This window comes from Carassius carassius, chromosome 45 (assembly GCF_963082965.1).
Source record: "Carassius carassius chromosome 45, fCarCar2.1, whole genome shotgun sequence".
Taxonomy (NCBI): domain Eukaryota; kingdom Metazoa; phylum Chordata; class Actinopteri; order Cypriniformes; family Cyprinidae; genus Carassius; species Carassius carassius.
In genome coordinates, this window is record NC_081799.1 from 22,491,554 (window position 1) to 22,509,308 (window position 17,755).

A 17,755-nucleotide genomic window follows, 5' to 3' on the forward strand; every position below is an offset into this window, starting at 1 on the left:
TTGTGTCAGCAATTTTGTAGTGTTGTCCGAATTCTGAGAGACTTTATATATTTTTTACCCACAATGCATTCAGATTTCAAGTGTACAGCTGATAGGGTGCTTCTCAAATAGAGCTGCATCCTACTGAAGCTGCATACTTCCTAGTAAGTGGCTATGTCAAATATGTTTCCGCCCTCACCATCACGGCACAAAAACACTTACAAAACTTTGTTTTGGAAAAATACTATGTATTATAAATCTTTATATTATTGAGTTTTTTATTAAAGCAATACGTTGAATCACAGTCGTCTTGGCTCTCCCGTCTCACTTACCTTTCCTGATCATTTAGGATCCTTATCCCTAAAGACTGAGAATCATGTAAAGAGTTTAGGGGTTATTATGGAATCATCACTTAACTTTAAGAAACAGATTGGTGCCGTCGTTAAAGGTAGCTTTTTTTTAACCTGAGATCAATTGCTAAAGTAAAGCATTTTATATCCAGTAAGGATTTGGAAATTGTGGTTCACTTCTTTATCACATCTAAGCTTGACTATTGTAATTCTCTATATATTGGTCTTCCCCAGACTTTGCTTGTCCGCTTACAGTTAGTGCAGAATGTAGCGGCAAGGCTGTTAACGGGGGTGAGAAAGAGAGACCATATTACTCCTGTACTGCAATCCTTACATTGGCTTCCGGTCAAATTCAGGATTGATTTTAAAATTCTCTTGTTTGTCTACAAGGCCCTGTCAGGCCTTGCACCCCAGTACATCAGTGATCTTATTGTTCTTTACTCTCCTTCTAGATTCCTTAGGTCTACCGATACACGGCTTTTAAACATCCCTCGTTGTAATATAAAATCAAAAGGAGATTGTGCTCTTTCTGTAGTAGGTCCCAAACTCTGGAATAGTCTCCCATTCCATGTGAGGTCAGCTCCATCAGTAACAACTTTTAAGTCCTATTTGAAAACGTATTTGTTTTCTTTAGCTTTTGAATAAGATATGTTTATTTTATTGTATGATTTTAATGTTATTAATTTTGTAAAGCACTTTGGAGCAGCGTCTGTTGTTTAAAAAATGTGCTATATAAATAAAGTTGCTTGCTTGCTTGCTTTTTTTAAATTATTGGCAGTTTAGCATTTGATAAGCAATTTAAACCAAAACAAAAGATAACATCTATCCTTTTATGTCCAATACCATTATTTTTGTCTTACATTTCTTAATAAATGAAGTCATTACTGACTCTTTTTATGTCAATTTATTTTCATGAAATGGAATGGGTACAAAGGATTGTGGGTGATTGAAGGTCATGGAGGATACATACCATGCATCCTTCAAATTCAGCTGAAGGAAGGACGCGAAATGAAGTCTGCCCTCCAAGGATCCTTCCAATTGAGCTAACAGTTCACAGTTGAAGTTTTGCTCATCAAGGGCAGTGCCTGGATTGCCGCTCCTCTGCAGTGTTCAGGTGAGCATGACATTTTTCTTCAAATGCCAGATGGACCTTAAGGACTCTGGTGGTGAGCTCATGCCGACAAAATGTCCCCATTTCTCTCACCCATCGAACCTGCAGGACATCAGCCCTTCTTCTTACTTCCCACTTCCATGGTGGAGAGCCGAGTGCAGATACTGAAACTAAGGGTTCTCATGTCGTCACAGATGCACCACACACTAAGCGTGCAGCCCCAGCCTTAGAGTGGAGTTCTGCCACTTTGGCTCTTCGCTCATTCGCACGGTACCAGCCCCTCATCATTGGTTGCTGTGTTTGAAAGACACTGCTCTCTTTTTCACATGATACCAGCCCCACATTAGCGGCCTGCCGTGTGTAGAGGACTCCACTCTCTCACTCATTCAAGGCGATATGCAACCCCTGCTTCAGTGCATTGACCTGCTATGAACAGAGGAAGTGGTGTTAAGATAGGTCGGAAAGACTATGTTGCCCTGAGAATGCCCTGTCTCACTCCCCGCTGGAAGGGGACGCTCTGACATCGCACTGGCCAACAGCCAGGCTGTATGCGTTCCTCTGATCAAGATATTGCAGCTGGTGTTATGCAAGATCGGGGAGGAGGAGGCTTCGGTGACACTAATCGCCCTGAACTGGCTGAACCAGCCTTTGTTCTCGGACCTGACAAAACTGCTGGTGGCACCACCCTGGCCGATCCCCATCAGGAAGGATCTGCTGTCTCAAACAAGTGGCTCGGAGTGGCACCCCAACCCAGAGTTATAGAGCCTTCATGTGTGCTGCTTCAGGGATTTTAGAGGAGCTGAGCATCCTGTATTCTTGTGTGCTCGACATGCTGTCAGAGGCACGGGTGCCCTCCACGAGATTGCATCCCCCAATCCACCCTTAGTTCCGCAATGGAACCTAAAGTTGGTGTTAACAGCTTTTTCACAGCCACCATTCAAGCCTTTAGCATCCATTGCTATGAAGGAGCTATTTCTCAAATGTATATGGATTTATATGCATTTTCTGTGAACAGTGATTGTATTTGCTTCTGACCCAGTGACTGTAGTGTAACTCAAGACTGGGTTACATGCCTAAATCACTATCTATCCCCGCAGAGTCTTTTTCGCTGTCTGACCTGGCTTCTGAGTCATCGACAAACTGTGGTGTGAACACTCAGACTTCAGTGTGCCCCTTTTGGCCTTTGAGGATTTACATTGACCGTTCCTACAGCTTTCGTAAATCTGACCAGCTTTTCGTGTGCTACAGTGTTTGTTCAGAGGTCCGGGCCGTGTCAAACTGGAGTCTTTATTGTGGATGCTATCACAGCAACTGCACCAAATTGCTCAGTTTTGGTTTCAGTATATGAGCCACTTTCTGAAATTCTTGTACTAATTGTACTATTAATGACACTGAAAGCAAGTTGAAATTTGGTTTAGAATCAGTTCTCATAAGATTAGCAAATGTCGATAAGTGTCAACCTAAAGCATCGATGTTAAGTATGTATTTTGATGTATGTAAAGGTCCTTGTGGTCTCCCAGATCCCAAACAGAACATGAGGGTTAACACTTTATCAATGAAGATCACCAGGACTCCTTCAACGAAACATGCAGAAAGAGAAACTGTCTGTTTGACAGTGATTCAATCGATGAAGTTGGCAAACGTGTAGACATGACCTTTACTGTGCTTCAATCACATCCTGAGGGGACTTGCGTCTCTGTTTCTTTTACCGTTGCTGCTGATTATGGTAGCCTGTTATGGCCACAAAGCTGTCTTGCATGTAAAATATGGCACTTTAGAGACATTTAAATTAACCATATTTCAAATTTAGAATTAAATGGTTCAACCAAAAAAGAAAATTTGCTGTAAATCAGACCATCCAAGATGCTCACCAGTGGATCCTCTGCAGTGATGGGTTTCCTCAGAATGTTCAAACAACTGATAAAAACATTAAAATAATCCACAAATTATCCACTTCAGTGGATAATCCATAATCTTGCTTCCTTCAGTGAAAAGGCTGTCTTGTCTGAATCAGGGGAGAAATATGCACAATTCAAGCACTACAAATGAAAACAGCCAAAACATTTTTAGCAAAATATCTTCCTGGATTTTGATATAAGAGGAAAATGGATGGACTTTTTCACTGGATGAAACGTTAATATAGATATTGACTCATATTTTGGCTGGAGGCGACCATTTAAAGTTAAAATGCCTTAACGATGGATATGTTTCTTACAACCTCACCGCTTTTCAATTTTTTCAACATTTGTTCAAGAGATCCAGGTATTAATTGCTGGACTGGAGTGGTGTGGATTACTTGTGGATTATTGTGATGTTTTTATCAGCTGTTCATTCTGACGGCACCCATTCACTGCAGAGGATCCATTGGTGAGCAAGTGAAGTAATGCTAAATTTCTCCAAATCTGTTTTGATGAATAAGCAAACTCCTCTGTATCTTGGCTGTCCTGATAGTGAGTACATTTTTAGCAAGTTTTTTATTTTAAAGTTCCTTTAAACAAACCCACTAATCTATTTATGTGATCTGCCATATATGGGTGGTATAGCGGTTTAACCTTGGATTTAACCTCAGTGTTGACGAGGTAATTAGGAATCAGCCAGAACAACACTGAACTAGATTTGCTTACCCCGTCAGCAGTTCTTCAAGTGCTGAATGAAAAGAAAAATACATGCTTCAAATATCTAATGAGCTCTGTTGGGTTCTTGCCAGTCCATAGATTGTTCTATTTGTGGACACCAGTTGTTTGTTTCCATCAAACGTAATGGGAGGTTAACATGCATGCACTGCCTGTTGAAAAAATTGGTTTGTCTTCGTTTAATTTGTTTTCATGCTTTTCATGTCTCTTGGAGTTAATATAATCATTGTTCACCTGAGTAATTTGGTGTTTGTATTCCTGTTGTTTCTGATGATAGTTTGGCTCCTGTTCACCACCTGCGCTGGAGTGAGTGACTTTGACCTCCAAAGGGTGGGTGTAGGTCATCCCTTCATCAAACCTAGATGTAATTGTGGCCACTCTTCCAAAATCTTTGATGTCTGGAACCCAGACATGACCGGAGTCTGGTGTGAAATTAATGCAAGGAGTAGACACAGAATATTAATGCTGATGCACAATATTATAATGGGCAAAGCTCAGGAAAACATATTCAGGTCACGTGCCATATCCTAAATGAAAAAAAAAACTTATCTTAAAAAACTTTTCAAAGGTTTGAGATCAGATTGATTTTTAATAATTTAATAGTTTTTTTCAGCTCTGCGATAGGTCACAAAATTGCATGCAAACTTTGATTTGAAGTGGAAAGGTACTAGACTATATAACATTTCCTTGCAACTTTAAAGGGTTAGTTCACCCAAAAATGAGGCTGTGTTTTACTCACCCCATAGGTGTATATGACTTTCTTCTTTCAGACGAATCCAATCAGAGTTATATAAAAAGTTGTCTTTGATCTTTCAAACTGTTTAATGCCACTCAGTGGGTGTTGCATGCATCAGTCCAAAATACTCGATGGTGAATCGATGCGTTTTTGTAAGAAAAATATCTATATTCAAAACGTAATTATCACTTGACTGACTCATTTGTAATGCTTCACATGAGCTGGTGGTATATGAGGTTGAGTGGCTTTTCAGTGGTTTCATTTCATAATAATGGGTATTGTTTTTATGAATGTATTTAGTTTCTATTAAAGTTGAAATCCCATTGACAGAAGCATATTTAATTTCTTTAACAACCTCAGTCTACCTTGAAAGGTTCATAATTTACTGGTAAAAAGGAATTTCTCTATGGAGAAAATTAATGGGATTTTTACTTTAACTGCTTTATTGTCTCCTAGGCAATTTAGATACTCAAGGCCATAGATATCATTCACAGCTCACTAAAATTGAGTATAACACGACGATGAGATTATTTAGTGCATTGAGCATAACTGCTCTTTTGTCCATTACTGTGTTTAGGCCATTTGATTTGCTCCAAGTGTGGAGAGAGGATGATGAAAGGGAAGCAGTTTAATGCACTTCTCTTGCATGTTGTGCCTGTATCTATCTTCCTAAGCTTCATGATTCACTATTAATAACTGAGTATTGTAAATACAGACTGCTAGGCCTAATCAATCAAGGATTATCAAGGCTGTGTATAGTTATAATTATTCTATGTAGATGGCTTGGGGTGCTGTGATTAATCATTTGTTAAAGAGGCATTCTTTGATATGTCTGCTTGGACTCCATGAAGCATATCATTAAAACCCATTTAGCCATTCAATAGATTGAATGACAGGTTATCAAAGACAAGCACAGCCCCGCCTCGCACTTCAGCTGGAGATGTCACTGTAGCATCTGATTATATCAAGACTTAAATTAACACAACTCTGTGTGCACCAGGTCCCGGGGAGCCGCTCGCGTCGAGTGAGTGATGCTCAAAGATCCTTTCAAGGTAAATCATATTCTGGCCTTTGATAGGGGGCTGGAGAGCAGGTCTGAAAATGAGAACGTGGAATTCAGAGCCATCATTGGGTGAACAATGGGCCAAAATCTATACAATACTCTTTCATAGGGACCTTTTTTTTTAATCTTATTTCCCCCTAAAGGTTTATAGCAGAAAGGGTACATATTTTAGGCTTAAATGAGGTACAAAGTTGTTCTTTTAAGGGTACAGGCTGTTTTTTCTGACAGTATATTGTTTACACGGCAAGGCTCAGCAATACGTTTTTTAATTATTATTTTTATAGTAATATCCAGCTTTTAATACAAATTAAAAAGCAGATAATTAATTATCTGTGAATATTAAATTAATAAATGATTTTTGTGAGGAAAATTATAAAATTATATATTTTTTAAATAATAGAATAAAATAAATAATAATTTAAAAATGTATTAAAAAATATAAAAAAAACATGATATAATTTAAGGTATATATTACAATTAATAATAAAATATATATTTGTATTTGTGCTGAAAAATAATAATTATTATACAGTAACTTAAATAAAGTATTTTTTTTTTGCCTCCTAAACTATCAATCTCACGTCTCTCGTTTTTTTCAGCAAATCTAGCCAATGTTAAATACATAAGATGTATCGACAATGCAGCTCTGGCTTGAACTTTGAGCGTTTATTGTTACCTTCTATAGCCCATCTTTGTCAAAAACTAGTGTTTCTGAGTGCTTCTCTATAGAAGTATAAACCCATGACTTTTAAGGCTAATGAAAAAGTTAATTAAATGAAATTACAGTTTGATGCAATCCACTACCAGAACATTGCTTTATATAGAATTAGAGACTGTTGATGGAGGGCGATGCCAGACTTCTTGTCAGAGCATGCAGCATATACCTCGATGCTATTAAACCCAACAGATTTCATTTTCTCCCCAGTGAATAGAACATCTGAGAGCACTGCTAAAACTTGGCACAGTGATCTTATTGTTGTCTGAACAGCCTGATGTATTAGTAATGGTTTTAGAAATAGTGCCTGTCTGAAGTACTGCACAGTTGCAGTTTGTCTCTGGACAGGGAGCATTTAAAGAGGAAAAATGGAAGGAACTTTGATTTTAACACAGTTAAATTATTACTCATTGCAATGCTCAGATAATTTAGCTCATTCTAAGGGGCATGACAGGGTTTCATCACAACTCTCAGAAGAGTGTGGATGTGGAGATTACAGTTCTGGTGCTAAAACAGTTACTGCCTCAGATATTCCCACACAGCCTTGAACAATTCATTTGTCTTCTCTACATTTCCTCAGACCCTTTCACACTGGTTCATTCGGGGCTGAGACAAATGTGAGACGAATGACCATAATATCAGTCCATTTGTCTCAGCTTTGTGCTATCAGCTTCTTTCTCTAACATGAGTAATGACTGGATTTTAATTTAAGTTGGAAGTTTAAATATATATATATATATGTTAAGATTGCAATGAGTTCTTCCTTTAAAAAAATATGCAACCAGAATATGGTAATTGTATCTGATCATTTTTATTGAGTGACGCAGAGAGACGAACGAGAACCATATTAAATTTAACATTTGCAGAACATAATCAAACAATGCCAAGCTTCAAAATACACAGTAATGTTTCCTCCATTTCAGTCTAATATTAACAGTGTAGGGCTATACATTTAAAGCTCTTACTCTCTCAGGTATTTTATACAGACAGCAATAGATTTACATAAAAAAATTACATACATCATATGTAAATAAATCAGAATAATTTGAATGCTGAGTGTAATATATGCAGCTATGTGGAACTTTAGAAACTTTATTGTTTGACTGCTTGGACAGCACTTTCTGGCTCAGCCAAAAGTTGATTTTGTGTTCACTTATGTTTCTGGTGTCGGCAGCTTTTCTGAACAAGTAGTCGGTTTATAAATTCCATGAAATGATTTTAACATACAATTTTCTGTCCATTGATGATATACTTATACTCTTAAAAATAAAGGTGCCTTACGATGTCAAAGAACAACCGCTTTGTTCAAATGTTTCCATAAAGAACCTTTAACATCTGAAGAACCTTTCTGTTTCACAAAAGGTTATTTGTGGTGAAAGAAGGTTATTTAAATTATAAAGGGGAAAAGAGGCATTTCTTTAAAGAACCTTTGACTGAACGGTTCTTTGTAGAACCAAAAATGATTCTTCTATGGCATCGCTTTGAAGAACCTTTTTAAAGCCTCTTTATTTTTACATTTACATTACATTTACATTTATTCATTTAGCAAATGCTTTTATCCGAAGCGACTTACAGATGAGGACAGTGGAAGCAATCAAGAACAACAAAAAGAGCAATGATATATAAGTGCTATAACAAGTCTCAGTTAGGTTAACACAGTACACCTAGCATGGGATTTTAAATAATATAATATAAAGAAAACAGATGGCTAAGGACTCAGCTGCTCGGATTGAGTTGGGCAGGTCATTCCACCAGGAGGAACATTTAATTTAAAAGTCAGTAAAAGTGACTTTGTGCTTCTTTGGGATGGCACAATCAAGTGACGTTCACTTGCAGAACGCAAGCTTCTAGAGGGCAGATAAGTCTGAAGTAACCCATTTAGGTAAATGGGTGCAGACCCAGTGGTAGTTTTGTAGGCAAACATCAATGCCTTGAATTTTATACGAGCAGCTATTGGAAGCCAGTGCAAATTGATAAACAGAGGTGTGACATGTATTCTTTTTGGCTCATTAAAAATTAATCTTGCTGCCGCGTTCTGAATTAATTGTAAAGGTTTGGTAGAATTGGCTGGAAGACCTGCCAAGAGGGCATTGCAATAGTCCAGCCTGGACAGAACAAGAGCTTGAACAAGGAGTTGTGCAGCATGTTCCGAAAGAAAGGGCTTGGTCTTCTTGATGTTGAATAAAGCAAATCTGCAGGATCGGACAGTTTTAGCAATGTGGTCTGAGAAAGTCAGCTGATCATCAATCATAACTCCAAGGCTTCTAGCTGTTTTTGAAGGAGTATGGTTGATGTGCCTAACTTGATGGTGAAATTGTGATGAAACGATTGGTTTGCTGGAATCATAAGCAGTTCTGTCTTGGCAAGGTTAAGTTGAAGGTGATGGTCCATCATTCAGGAAGAAATGTCTGTTAGACAAGCTGAGATGCGAATAGCTACCGTCGGATCATCAGGATGGAATGAGAGGTAGAGTTGAGTGTCATCGGCATAGCAGTGGTATGAAAAGCCATGTTTCTGAATGACAGAACCTAATGTAGCCATGTAGACAGAGAAGAGAAGTGGTCCAAGAACTGACCCCTGAGGCACCCCAGTAGTTAGATGTTGTGACTTGGACACCTCACCTCTCCAAGATACTTTGAAGAACCTATCTGATAGGTAAGACTCAAACCATTGAAGTGTGGTTCCTGAGATGCCTTTTGCCAGTAGGGTTGATAGGAGGATCTGGTGGTTAACCGTGTCAAAAGCAGCGGACAGATCAAGCAGGATAAGTGCTGAAGATTCGGATTCCGCTCTTGCCAGTCTTAGAGCTTCAACAACTGAGAGCAAGGCAGTCTAAGTTGAATGTCCACTTCTGAAGCCAGATTGGTTGCTGTCAAGGAGGTTGTTGTGTGTGAGAAATGTAGAGACTTGGTTGAACACAGCTCATTCAAGTGTTTTTGCAATGAAAGGAAGAAGGGAAACTGGTCTGTAGTTCTCTAAAAGAGAAGGATTGATGTTGTTTTTTTTAAGTAGTGGAGTTATATGTGCCTGTCTAAATGATGAGGGAAAAACACCAGTGTGGAGGGATGTGTTGATGATGTGAGTGAGTGCAGGTACAACTGCAGGAGAAATGGCTTGAAGGAGATGAGATGGAATAGGATCAAGCGGGCAAGTTGTAGGGTGATTAGAAAGGATGAGTTTTGAGACTTCTGCCTCAGAGAGTGAAGAGAAGGATGTAAATGAGTGTAAGTTTGCTGGTGATATGAGCTTGACTGATTGTGGTGTGGAAAATTGTGCACTTATGTGTTTAATTTTATTAATGAAAAACGTTGCAAAGTCGTCAGCTATTAGAGATGAAGCAGGAGGGGGAGGAGGAGGACAAAGAAGTGAGGAAAATGTTTTAAAAAGCATGCAAGAGTTAGACGAATTGTTAATTTTGTTATGGTAGTATGTCATTTTAGCAGTGGAGACATTAGCAGAGAAAGAAGATAGGAGTGACTGATACATATTAAGGTCAGTAGTATTTCTGGATTTGCGCCGCACCCTTTCAGCAGCTCTAAGCTTAGAACGGTGTTCGCGTAAAACATCAGATAACCAAGGGGCAGAAGGGGTGTTACGGGCTGGCCTGGAGGATAAGGGGCAAACAGTGTCTAAACAAGATGTAAAAGTTTTAAGAGTGTAATATTGTAACAGGAAGTTGGGATGAGAATTACAGCATCTTTTTGGCCTTTTGGTTATGTCTTTCTTAAAACCACGATTTTTGCTTACAATTGCAAAAGACTGGAGAGAGCATTTGGTTGGACAAAGAAATTGTTTATGTCCTTGTTGACAACCTGAATTAACAGTTTTGGTCCATATTCTAGAGAAAAGAAATACTGTAGATTATAAATGCGTGTCTGCTAAAAATGAAATCAACTTAACTTTTAGAGCATACTACCTTCTAGATCTCAAATCCAACAGACATGGACCCATTCAATCTCATATATGTCCTTACATGATGCATAACCTTTATATTATGGTCCCAAAAAATGTGTTCATGGTAAAATATATGTCGTTCAAAAATCTGGTTGGGACAATGAATACAACACAAACCAAACAGATAAAGATTAAAAAAAAAAAAAAAAAGATCATGCAGCTGGTGATTTGTCACACTATGTAAAAGCAAGTCTAACCAGTACTGTGTTTCTGTCAGTTTTAGCATGTGTCCATTAAGAGGGCTGAAATCTCACGAAAGAGGAGATGCTAGTGCATGCAGCTGCACAGCAGTTCAAAAGGTGCAACATCGCTGCTCTTTTGTTCCTCTGCAAGCATCAAAGCAGCTCTCACACCTGCCCAACAAAGCAAGAACCTCTACAATTTGGGCTGAAAAGGCACGTAAAGCGAGCACAAGCCATACCAAACAACATCATGATATTATACACCGATGTACAGCAACCACCGTGCAAGAAAATGGACCTCACATAAAACAAGAACTTAACTGGTATCTAGCTTTTATAATGCTGAGAAAGATCTGAAGTTGTCACAGGAATTTCTGTACAAGCTAGACATGTCAAACCAGATATTATGCCCTTATATTCACAGTGCACAACCTCTATGAATATCTTTAGCTATTTATACACTTTCTTTTTTATCAAGATAATGCAATCAGTTGCCACAAAACAAAAGCTTGGTTTTTATTTACAAAACACTGTTATTGAAAGATACAAAAATATTATAGACTTAAAATGATAAAAAGAAATATAACTTCAGTAAAATGCATTTAACATGGTCTTCTTTGTAAAGGCAGTATAGCTGCAACCAATAATCAACTGCATGCTAATAATAAACTCTGGAGTTAACAGAGAATTATGGTGATATAAATGGAAGTAGCTGTGTAAGTACAAAGTCCATTTTTCTGTCTCGCTGCGCTATAATTATCATGACCCTCTGCCTTCCAGACAAATCCTTTACAATGTCGCCTTCGTAGTCCAGTAATATGCAACGACAGGTGCAGACCCTTCCACGTCGTCATGCTGGCTATCGTATCATCAATAACCAGCAGTAACGACAGACATATCGTTGCCAAGGGGATCAGCTGGTCAAGCTTTCCTAAACAAACCAACTAGGTCCTGGAGCAAATGTTGATTGGGGTGAACACTTACAGGAATGATTTCTAGCCGGCTCCGTCAAATAGTAAAATTTCGCTAAACACAAAGACAGTATTAATGCTCCACAGTTTTTAGATGTCATGTTGACCAGTATACAATAAAGTTTTCACACATTAGCCTTTCATCCCCAATAAAACCTAAAAACCTGTTTTGGTTTGTTGTGTATCTCAAATTACAACCTTCCATGGAACGTGTATCATTTGCCCTTATCCTCAAAAGATTGGTATTTTAACACTGAAAGTAATTCCTAAATTCCTTTCTAGGCTAAATTGTTGCTAGAATAGAAGCTGGATGACTCTGATACGGTCTTGGAGGCGCTTTGTGAAGAACCATTAGACGTGAGATCTATTGAACATCGATTTGTATTCTCCTGAAGGTCCCCCTCGATAACCGGCATCACTGTGGATACTGTGGTCTCCATTCGGCTTGCACGGTAAATGCTGGCCTGCGTCTGAAGATAGCGAGTTGACTTGAGCTCCAGACCTTCATATGAGCCTTGAGGGACACAAGGACACCAGGAAAATGCCTGCTGGAATCCAGCTCGAAACCTGCACAGAGTATTGCATGAGAAGTTTGCCCCTAAACCTGAAATGTTTGTCTCTAAACCAACTCTTACCTGTCATTGAGAAGACAGTAGATAATGGGATTGTACATGGTGGAGCTCATGGCAAGCCACATAATTCCTAAGTACACCTGCTGGATGTACCATTCCTCAAACAAGTGGGGAAGGAACTGATGCAGCAGGAAGTAGACATGGTAGGGCAGCCAGCAGATGGCGAAGGTGCACACAACGACAATCATCATCTTCACCACCTACAGAAGTTAAAGGGATAGTTCATCCAAAAATGAAAACTCTTTCATTAATTACTCACCCTAATGTTGTTCAAAACCAGTAAGACCTTTGTTTATTTTCAGAACACAATATCTTAATTTGTGTTCCATCTCACAGGTTTGGAACGACATGAGGGTGAGTAATTAATGACAGGATTTTCATTTTGGGGTGAACTAACCCTTTAAAGTAGAAGGGGCTGAAGCAAGTTAAATAACGGATTTCGTTGCTTACCTAGTGACCTAAAGCAAACAATAATCATGTTCCTACATGGTCTTGTTTAAAAGACCAGCAAACATGGTAAACTTCAACTGGTAAATGTTGCTAGGTTATTATCCATCCAAGCTGGTTTTTAGCAAGGCAACTGACATTTAAGCTTTTATGTGAGTTGCTCTACAGTTGATGACCTTCCGTTTGGCGGTTAGCTGCTCTCGATAGCGGTCTGAAGAGTCTCCAGGAATCTCACTCGCCCAGAGAGTACATCCCACCACCAGGTAAGCACAACCCATGATGAGCAAAGGCAGAAAGTAGATAAGTACAACCACACAGACGTAATACCTGTGAGAGAGGAAGAGACAGAAAACAGCCAGATGGAGAAATGGAATTGGGAGGCAGCCAAAGAACAAGACAAGAAACCTAGGGTGAAATTAGACCCAAAGTTGGTAAGACACATTTTCAGTGAACATTTTTACACAAAAAGATACCACACACCAACACCTCAGAGTCCCGAGTGTTTTCTCGCATTAGCTGCCACTTAAAAATAACGCTGGAAAAACTTTTGAATTGTGAACTGTGAATGCTCGCAGGATTCGGGTGCTGTGAGGTAATTGAATATTGTCCAGCTGATTAATTAAAAAAATGCTTCTTGCCTTTTGTGATTATTAAATAAGACAACCATGCTAACATGACGGGTGATCAGTGTTCGAACTATACCGTGTCCTTTGGGGGAGCCCACTTTTGGGGGGGGGGGGGATGTGTTGTGCTTGCGCGTGCCTCAAATAAGGACTTACAATGACTTACCATCTTCAGCCAGAGATGACTTTTCTTCAGCTTCTTGCATTGCCACAGTGGCCGCGGCGGGAGGTCTAACAGTGCTTGCAGCAGGTGAATCAGTCGTGCGTCATCACTACACAATTTCTTAATAAAACCAAATTTAATTAAACTGCCTTGTTTCTTTTTTGCCATGGCTAATGCTGTAACTGCAGAATGAATTAAGGACTTTGCACGCAATAAATGGCCTCCAACGTTTATTTTTTTTCTACGAATATATGAAGTACTAACATATGTGGAATTTGCAACGCAGCGCCCCCACACCTTGATGAATACAAGAATATTCAATATTACAAGAATAGCATGTATAGTAATCTTTATTGAAATAAATTAGGTTTTAATCACCGTCATGCATGAATCAATAATATTTTTGCTATTTTACACTTAATAATCCATCGTGATCACATTACACAACCGAAATTGCAATTCAAAATATTCACATTGTCAATATTTTTTGAGACCCCCTAAAATTTCACGTTTCTCATTTTCAGGGGAGCCCATGTCTTATTAAGGGCAGCCGAGCTCTATGTTCGCTCATAGTTCGCACTATGCGGCTGATTGCCCAAAAACAAAAGCCTGCAGTACAGTTGCCAAAATCCTGCTTATTTCAGTTGCTAGATACAAAAATATGTGTGTGAAAGAAAACATTAACTTATCCCGTTCTCTATGTTTCCCCTTTTCTGTCCCTCCCTGGCTATCCATCATCACACTCAAAGACCTACCAGCAGGTTAAACAGTGTTCACTGATAACACTCGACTGTGAGTGTTACCAAGATTTGGTCTTTTTGTTTTGACCATCTGTACCTTTAAAGGAAGTTTGGGCGGGCAAAAGCTAAAGAAAAACCTCGAGAAATGATTCTTGCAAAGTCAGATGGGTGAGGTCTGACAGGTTATGCCACTTGATGGAGGTAGACATTCTCCCTGCATTGGAGTGACAGGGCGAAGCCTGCAGGAAGATTGACTGTACGCCTGGGTGAATGACTAAGCTTTTATGGAAATAACCACACGCCGTTGGCACCTGTCACCTATTGCAGGAGACTGGCAGGATATTGGAGAATTGGATTGGAGTAGGTAGCAATTAGAGCTCTGGCCATGTGTGAAGATCTATCAAAACTCATTCAGTAGCTGATAAATATGTAAGTAAGATGAAAGGTGATGTTTAGTGCTATTTACAGTTTAAATATTCATATCATAAATCAGACCGTGCCACACACTTGGTACAGAACCTACTGAATACTCTTGAGAGTGCACCCTACGGTGTCCCTAACGTTGTTTTCAAATGCATTGTCAGATTTTTTTTATTGTTTTGTTGTTGGTGTTTTGCTAAAATAGGCAATGCTGCCTTACAGTAGGAGATACCACACTGCACAAACTTCAAAGGTGCCAGAATGGAAGGAAAAGAGGAGGAGGGGTGGATGCATTTTTAGGCAATTTAGAGCTCCATGAGGGATTTGAATTATCATTGTCTTTTTTATATTAGTTTTTTTAAATGGCATAAGTATTCATTTCAAGAGTTTTGTAGTGCCACTCAAGCTTTGAGTTTGACTGTAGTTCATATCCAGTTTCCAGTGTATTTCGACATTTTCAAATGTCATACTTTAGGCAGGCTGTCCAACAAATAAGCATTTTAGATTGTTCAAAACAAAGTTTATCTCAGACTATTTGCCACATGTGACACTTTTGATTTTTCATTTTACAGAAACATCATCACTGAATTTGACAGAGCAGACTCACGTCTTTTGAAAATCCCACACGCTGTACTCTGGCCAGTTGATGTAGCACACGACACGTCCTGGCAGCTGTGCAGTGCTGGAAAAATAGTACTGGGGGAAAGCCAGGAGCAGCGCAAGGGCCCAGATCACCCCCACCACCAGCTTGGTCTCAGAGGACGACAGGCGCTGCTGGAGTGGGTGGATGATAGCCATGTACCTGCAGGGGGAGTTTAACAAAGGCAATGAACTGCTATTTATGCAAATCCACCTAAATTATTTGCCTAGTCCTGCTGATTTGATTTGGGGAGTGAATGAGATGACTAGTTGAGTTTGTCTTTTTTTTTCTTCAACCAAGGGTTCTCTCAGATGGAATAGAAAGGATGTGGCTTTGTTTTAAGTTTTAACAGTTTTCCTACACGGGTATGAATTGCACCAATTCCATCCTCCCCAAAAAGTGGTGGTATAGTACAGTGATGGTATCAGATGCCACTAGTGAATCGTGGCATTATTCATGTACTATGGCATTTACTTGGTACTCTAAAGAACTGAAGTTAAGACTGCCTGTTACTTAAAATAAAAATACCACAGTACAAAACCAACCCAGCATAATATAAATCAGAAATGCCTCAATAGAGATTTTTCAGCATCCATCTGTAGCATTCACACGGAACAGAGATGAAGGAACATATGTTTTATACCCAGTTAGGATCACAAAATATTACTGTGGTAGCCTACAGAGTTGGGTAAATTACTCTAAGAAAGCAATTAATTAGCTACTAATTAGATCTTCAGCAGTCTAATTAGATTACTGTACTAATTACTCTCTCTAAAAATGACTGCAAGCATTACTTATTAATTACTTTATAAATTCTACATCTGCCTAGACTAGTTGAACAGTGCAATGACAGACATGAAACTGCTCTTTAATTCTTTCAAATAAATAATATAAAATTCCAGAAATCATCCTTGAACTGACCAAAGTATTTAAAGGGTCCATGTTACATTTAAATATACATTTTAATATTACATGTAACATTTCAATGTTAAATTCACTACTGTTGTACAGTATATAGAATTGCTATAGTCTACACTAATTGGCTACATCAGAAGTAACTAAACTTAGATAATTATATGGTAATACATTACACCCTACTGTGGTAGGACCATGCTTGTAAAGTGATGGTAATACAGTGCTGTTCGATATGACCTTTAGATGCTGTTTAGATGACCTCCAAGGTCGTTCAAAGGAATAATTGCCTACCATAATACATGTACCGAGAAAGATAAATAGCTCACCTGTCCAGGGCTATTGCTGTCATGGAGTAAATGCTAGCAAACACAGCTGCTATTGGAAAGAAGTTGTGAAATCTGCAGTAAACAAGTCCGAAGTACCACTCGTTATGCACTGCATACACAAAGTTAATAACGGTATTGAAAGCCGACATTGAAGCCTCTGCGAACGCAAGATTGACTAGAAAATAGTTGGTCACAGTTCTCATGCGCTTATGCGCTAAAATGATCCAGATGACAGTGACATTTCCAACAACCGACACCAGAACTATACAGCAGTACGCGATAGCCCACAGAACTATCTGCCACACCGGCTGAACAAACTGGTTCGAGAACACGTCCGTGTCATTGACCGAAGAACCGCTGGTCCCGTTGCCGCTTGAGTTCTGTGAGGCGATGTATAGAGGATCCATGATCAATAAATAATCAGAGGAAAAGGCATTTCAGCGGAGAAGCGAAAAAGTTTGTTTTGATGTTGTAAGATTGGGTTGGAAAAAAAATAATAGGTCCAAATGAGCAAATGTAATGTCAGTGCTCTTGTCCCAGGGTCTTCAGGACACGCTGCAGGCTGAATCGCGAGTGCGTACTCGATGCGCCTCACCAGACGCGCTCCTGTGGCTCGCGTGTCCGCGCAGTGTCGAACCAGGCTTGACTCCGCGCGCTGCATCTTTCCAGTCACGCGCCAGTGAACACGCGCATCCTCCTCACTGTCACTTAGCACTGTTTGACTTTCAAACGTGTTTTGAGAACAAAACACCGAATAAAAATTACAGGCTTCAGTTCGAGTAACTTGAAAACTTAAAAACATGGGGGCTCATGCACATCACCAGAGACTGGGTTTCCTCCGTTGTGATGCTTTGCCAGGCCTTTACTGCAGCTGATTTGAGTTGATTGTTTGTGGATCTTTCTGCCTTTAGTTTTGTCTTCAGCAAGTGAAATGCATGCTCAATTCGGGTTGAAATCAGGAGATTGACTTGGCCATTGCAGAATATTCCAATTTTTTTTACCTTAAAAGACTTGTTTCTTGTGCTGTATGTTATGAGAATTCATCCATTATGAAGCACAGTCCAATCAACTTTGCTCCATTTGGCTGAATCTGGGCCGATAGTATATCATTATAAACTTCAGAATTCAACCAGCTGCTTCTGTCTTCTGTCACGT

At 39.2% G+C, this 17,755-nt stretch overlaps 1 protein-coding gene across 1 annotated transcript; it reads right to left on the bottom strand.

Moving 5' to 3' along the window:
• Window positions 1–10,240: 10,240 nt before the first annotated feature.
• tacr1b (tachykinin receptor 1b) lies at window positions 10,241–17,755 on the bottom strand. Its single transcript, XM_059538504.1, has 5 exons — window positions 16,601–17,755; window positions 15,327–15,521; window positions 12,950–13,100; window positions 12,330–12,526; window positions 10,241–12,261 (listed from the first exon to the last, which is right to left on the bottom strand). Exons 1-5 carry the CDS (start codon window positions 17,005–17,007, stop codon window positions 11,973–11,975), a joined length of 1,239 nt encoding a protein of 412 aa, XP_059394487.1. The 5' UTR covers window positions 17,008–17,755; the 3' UTR covers window positions 10,241–11,972.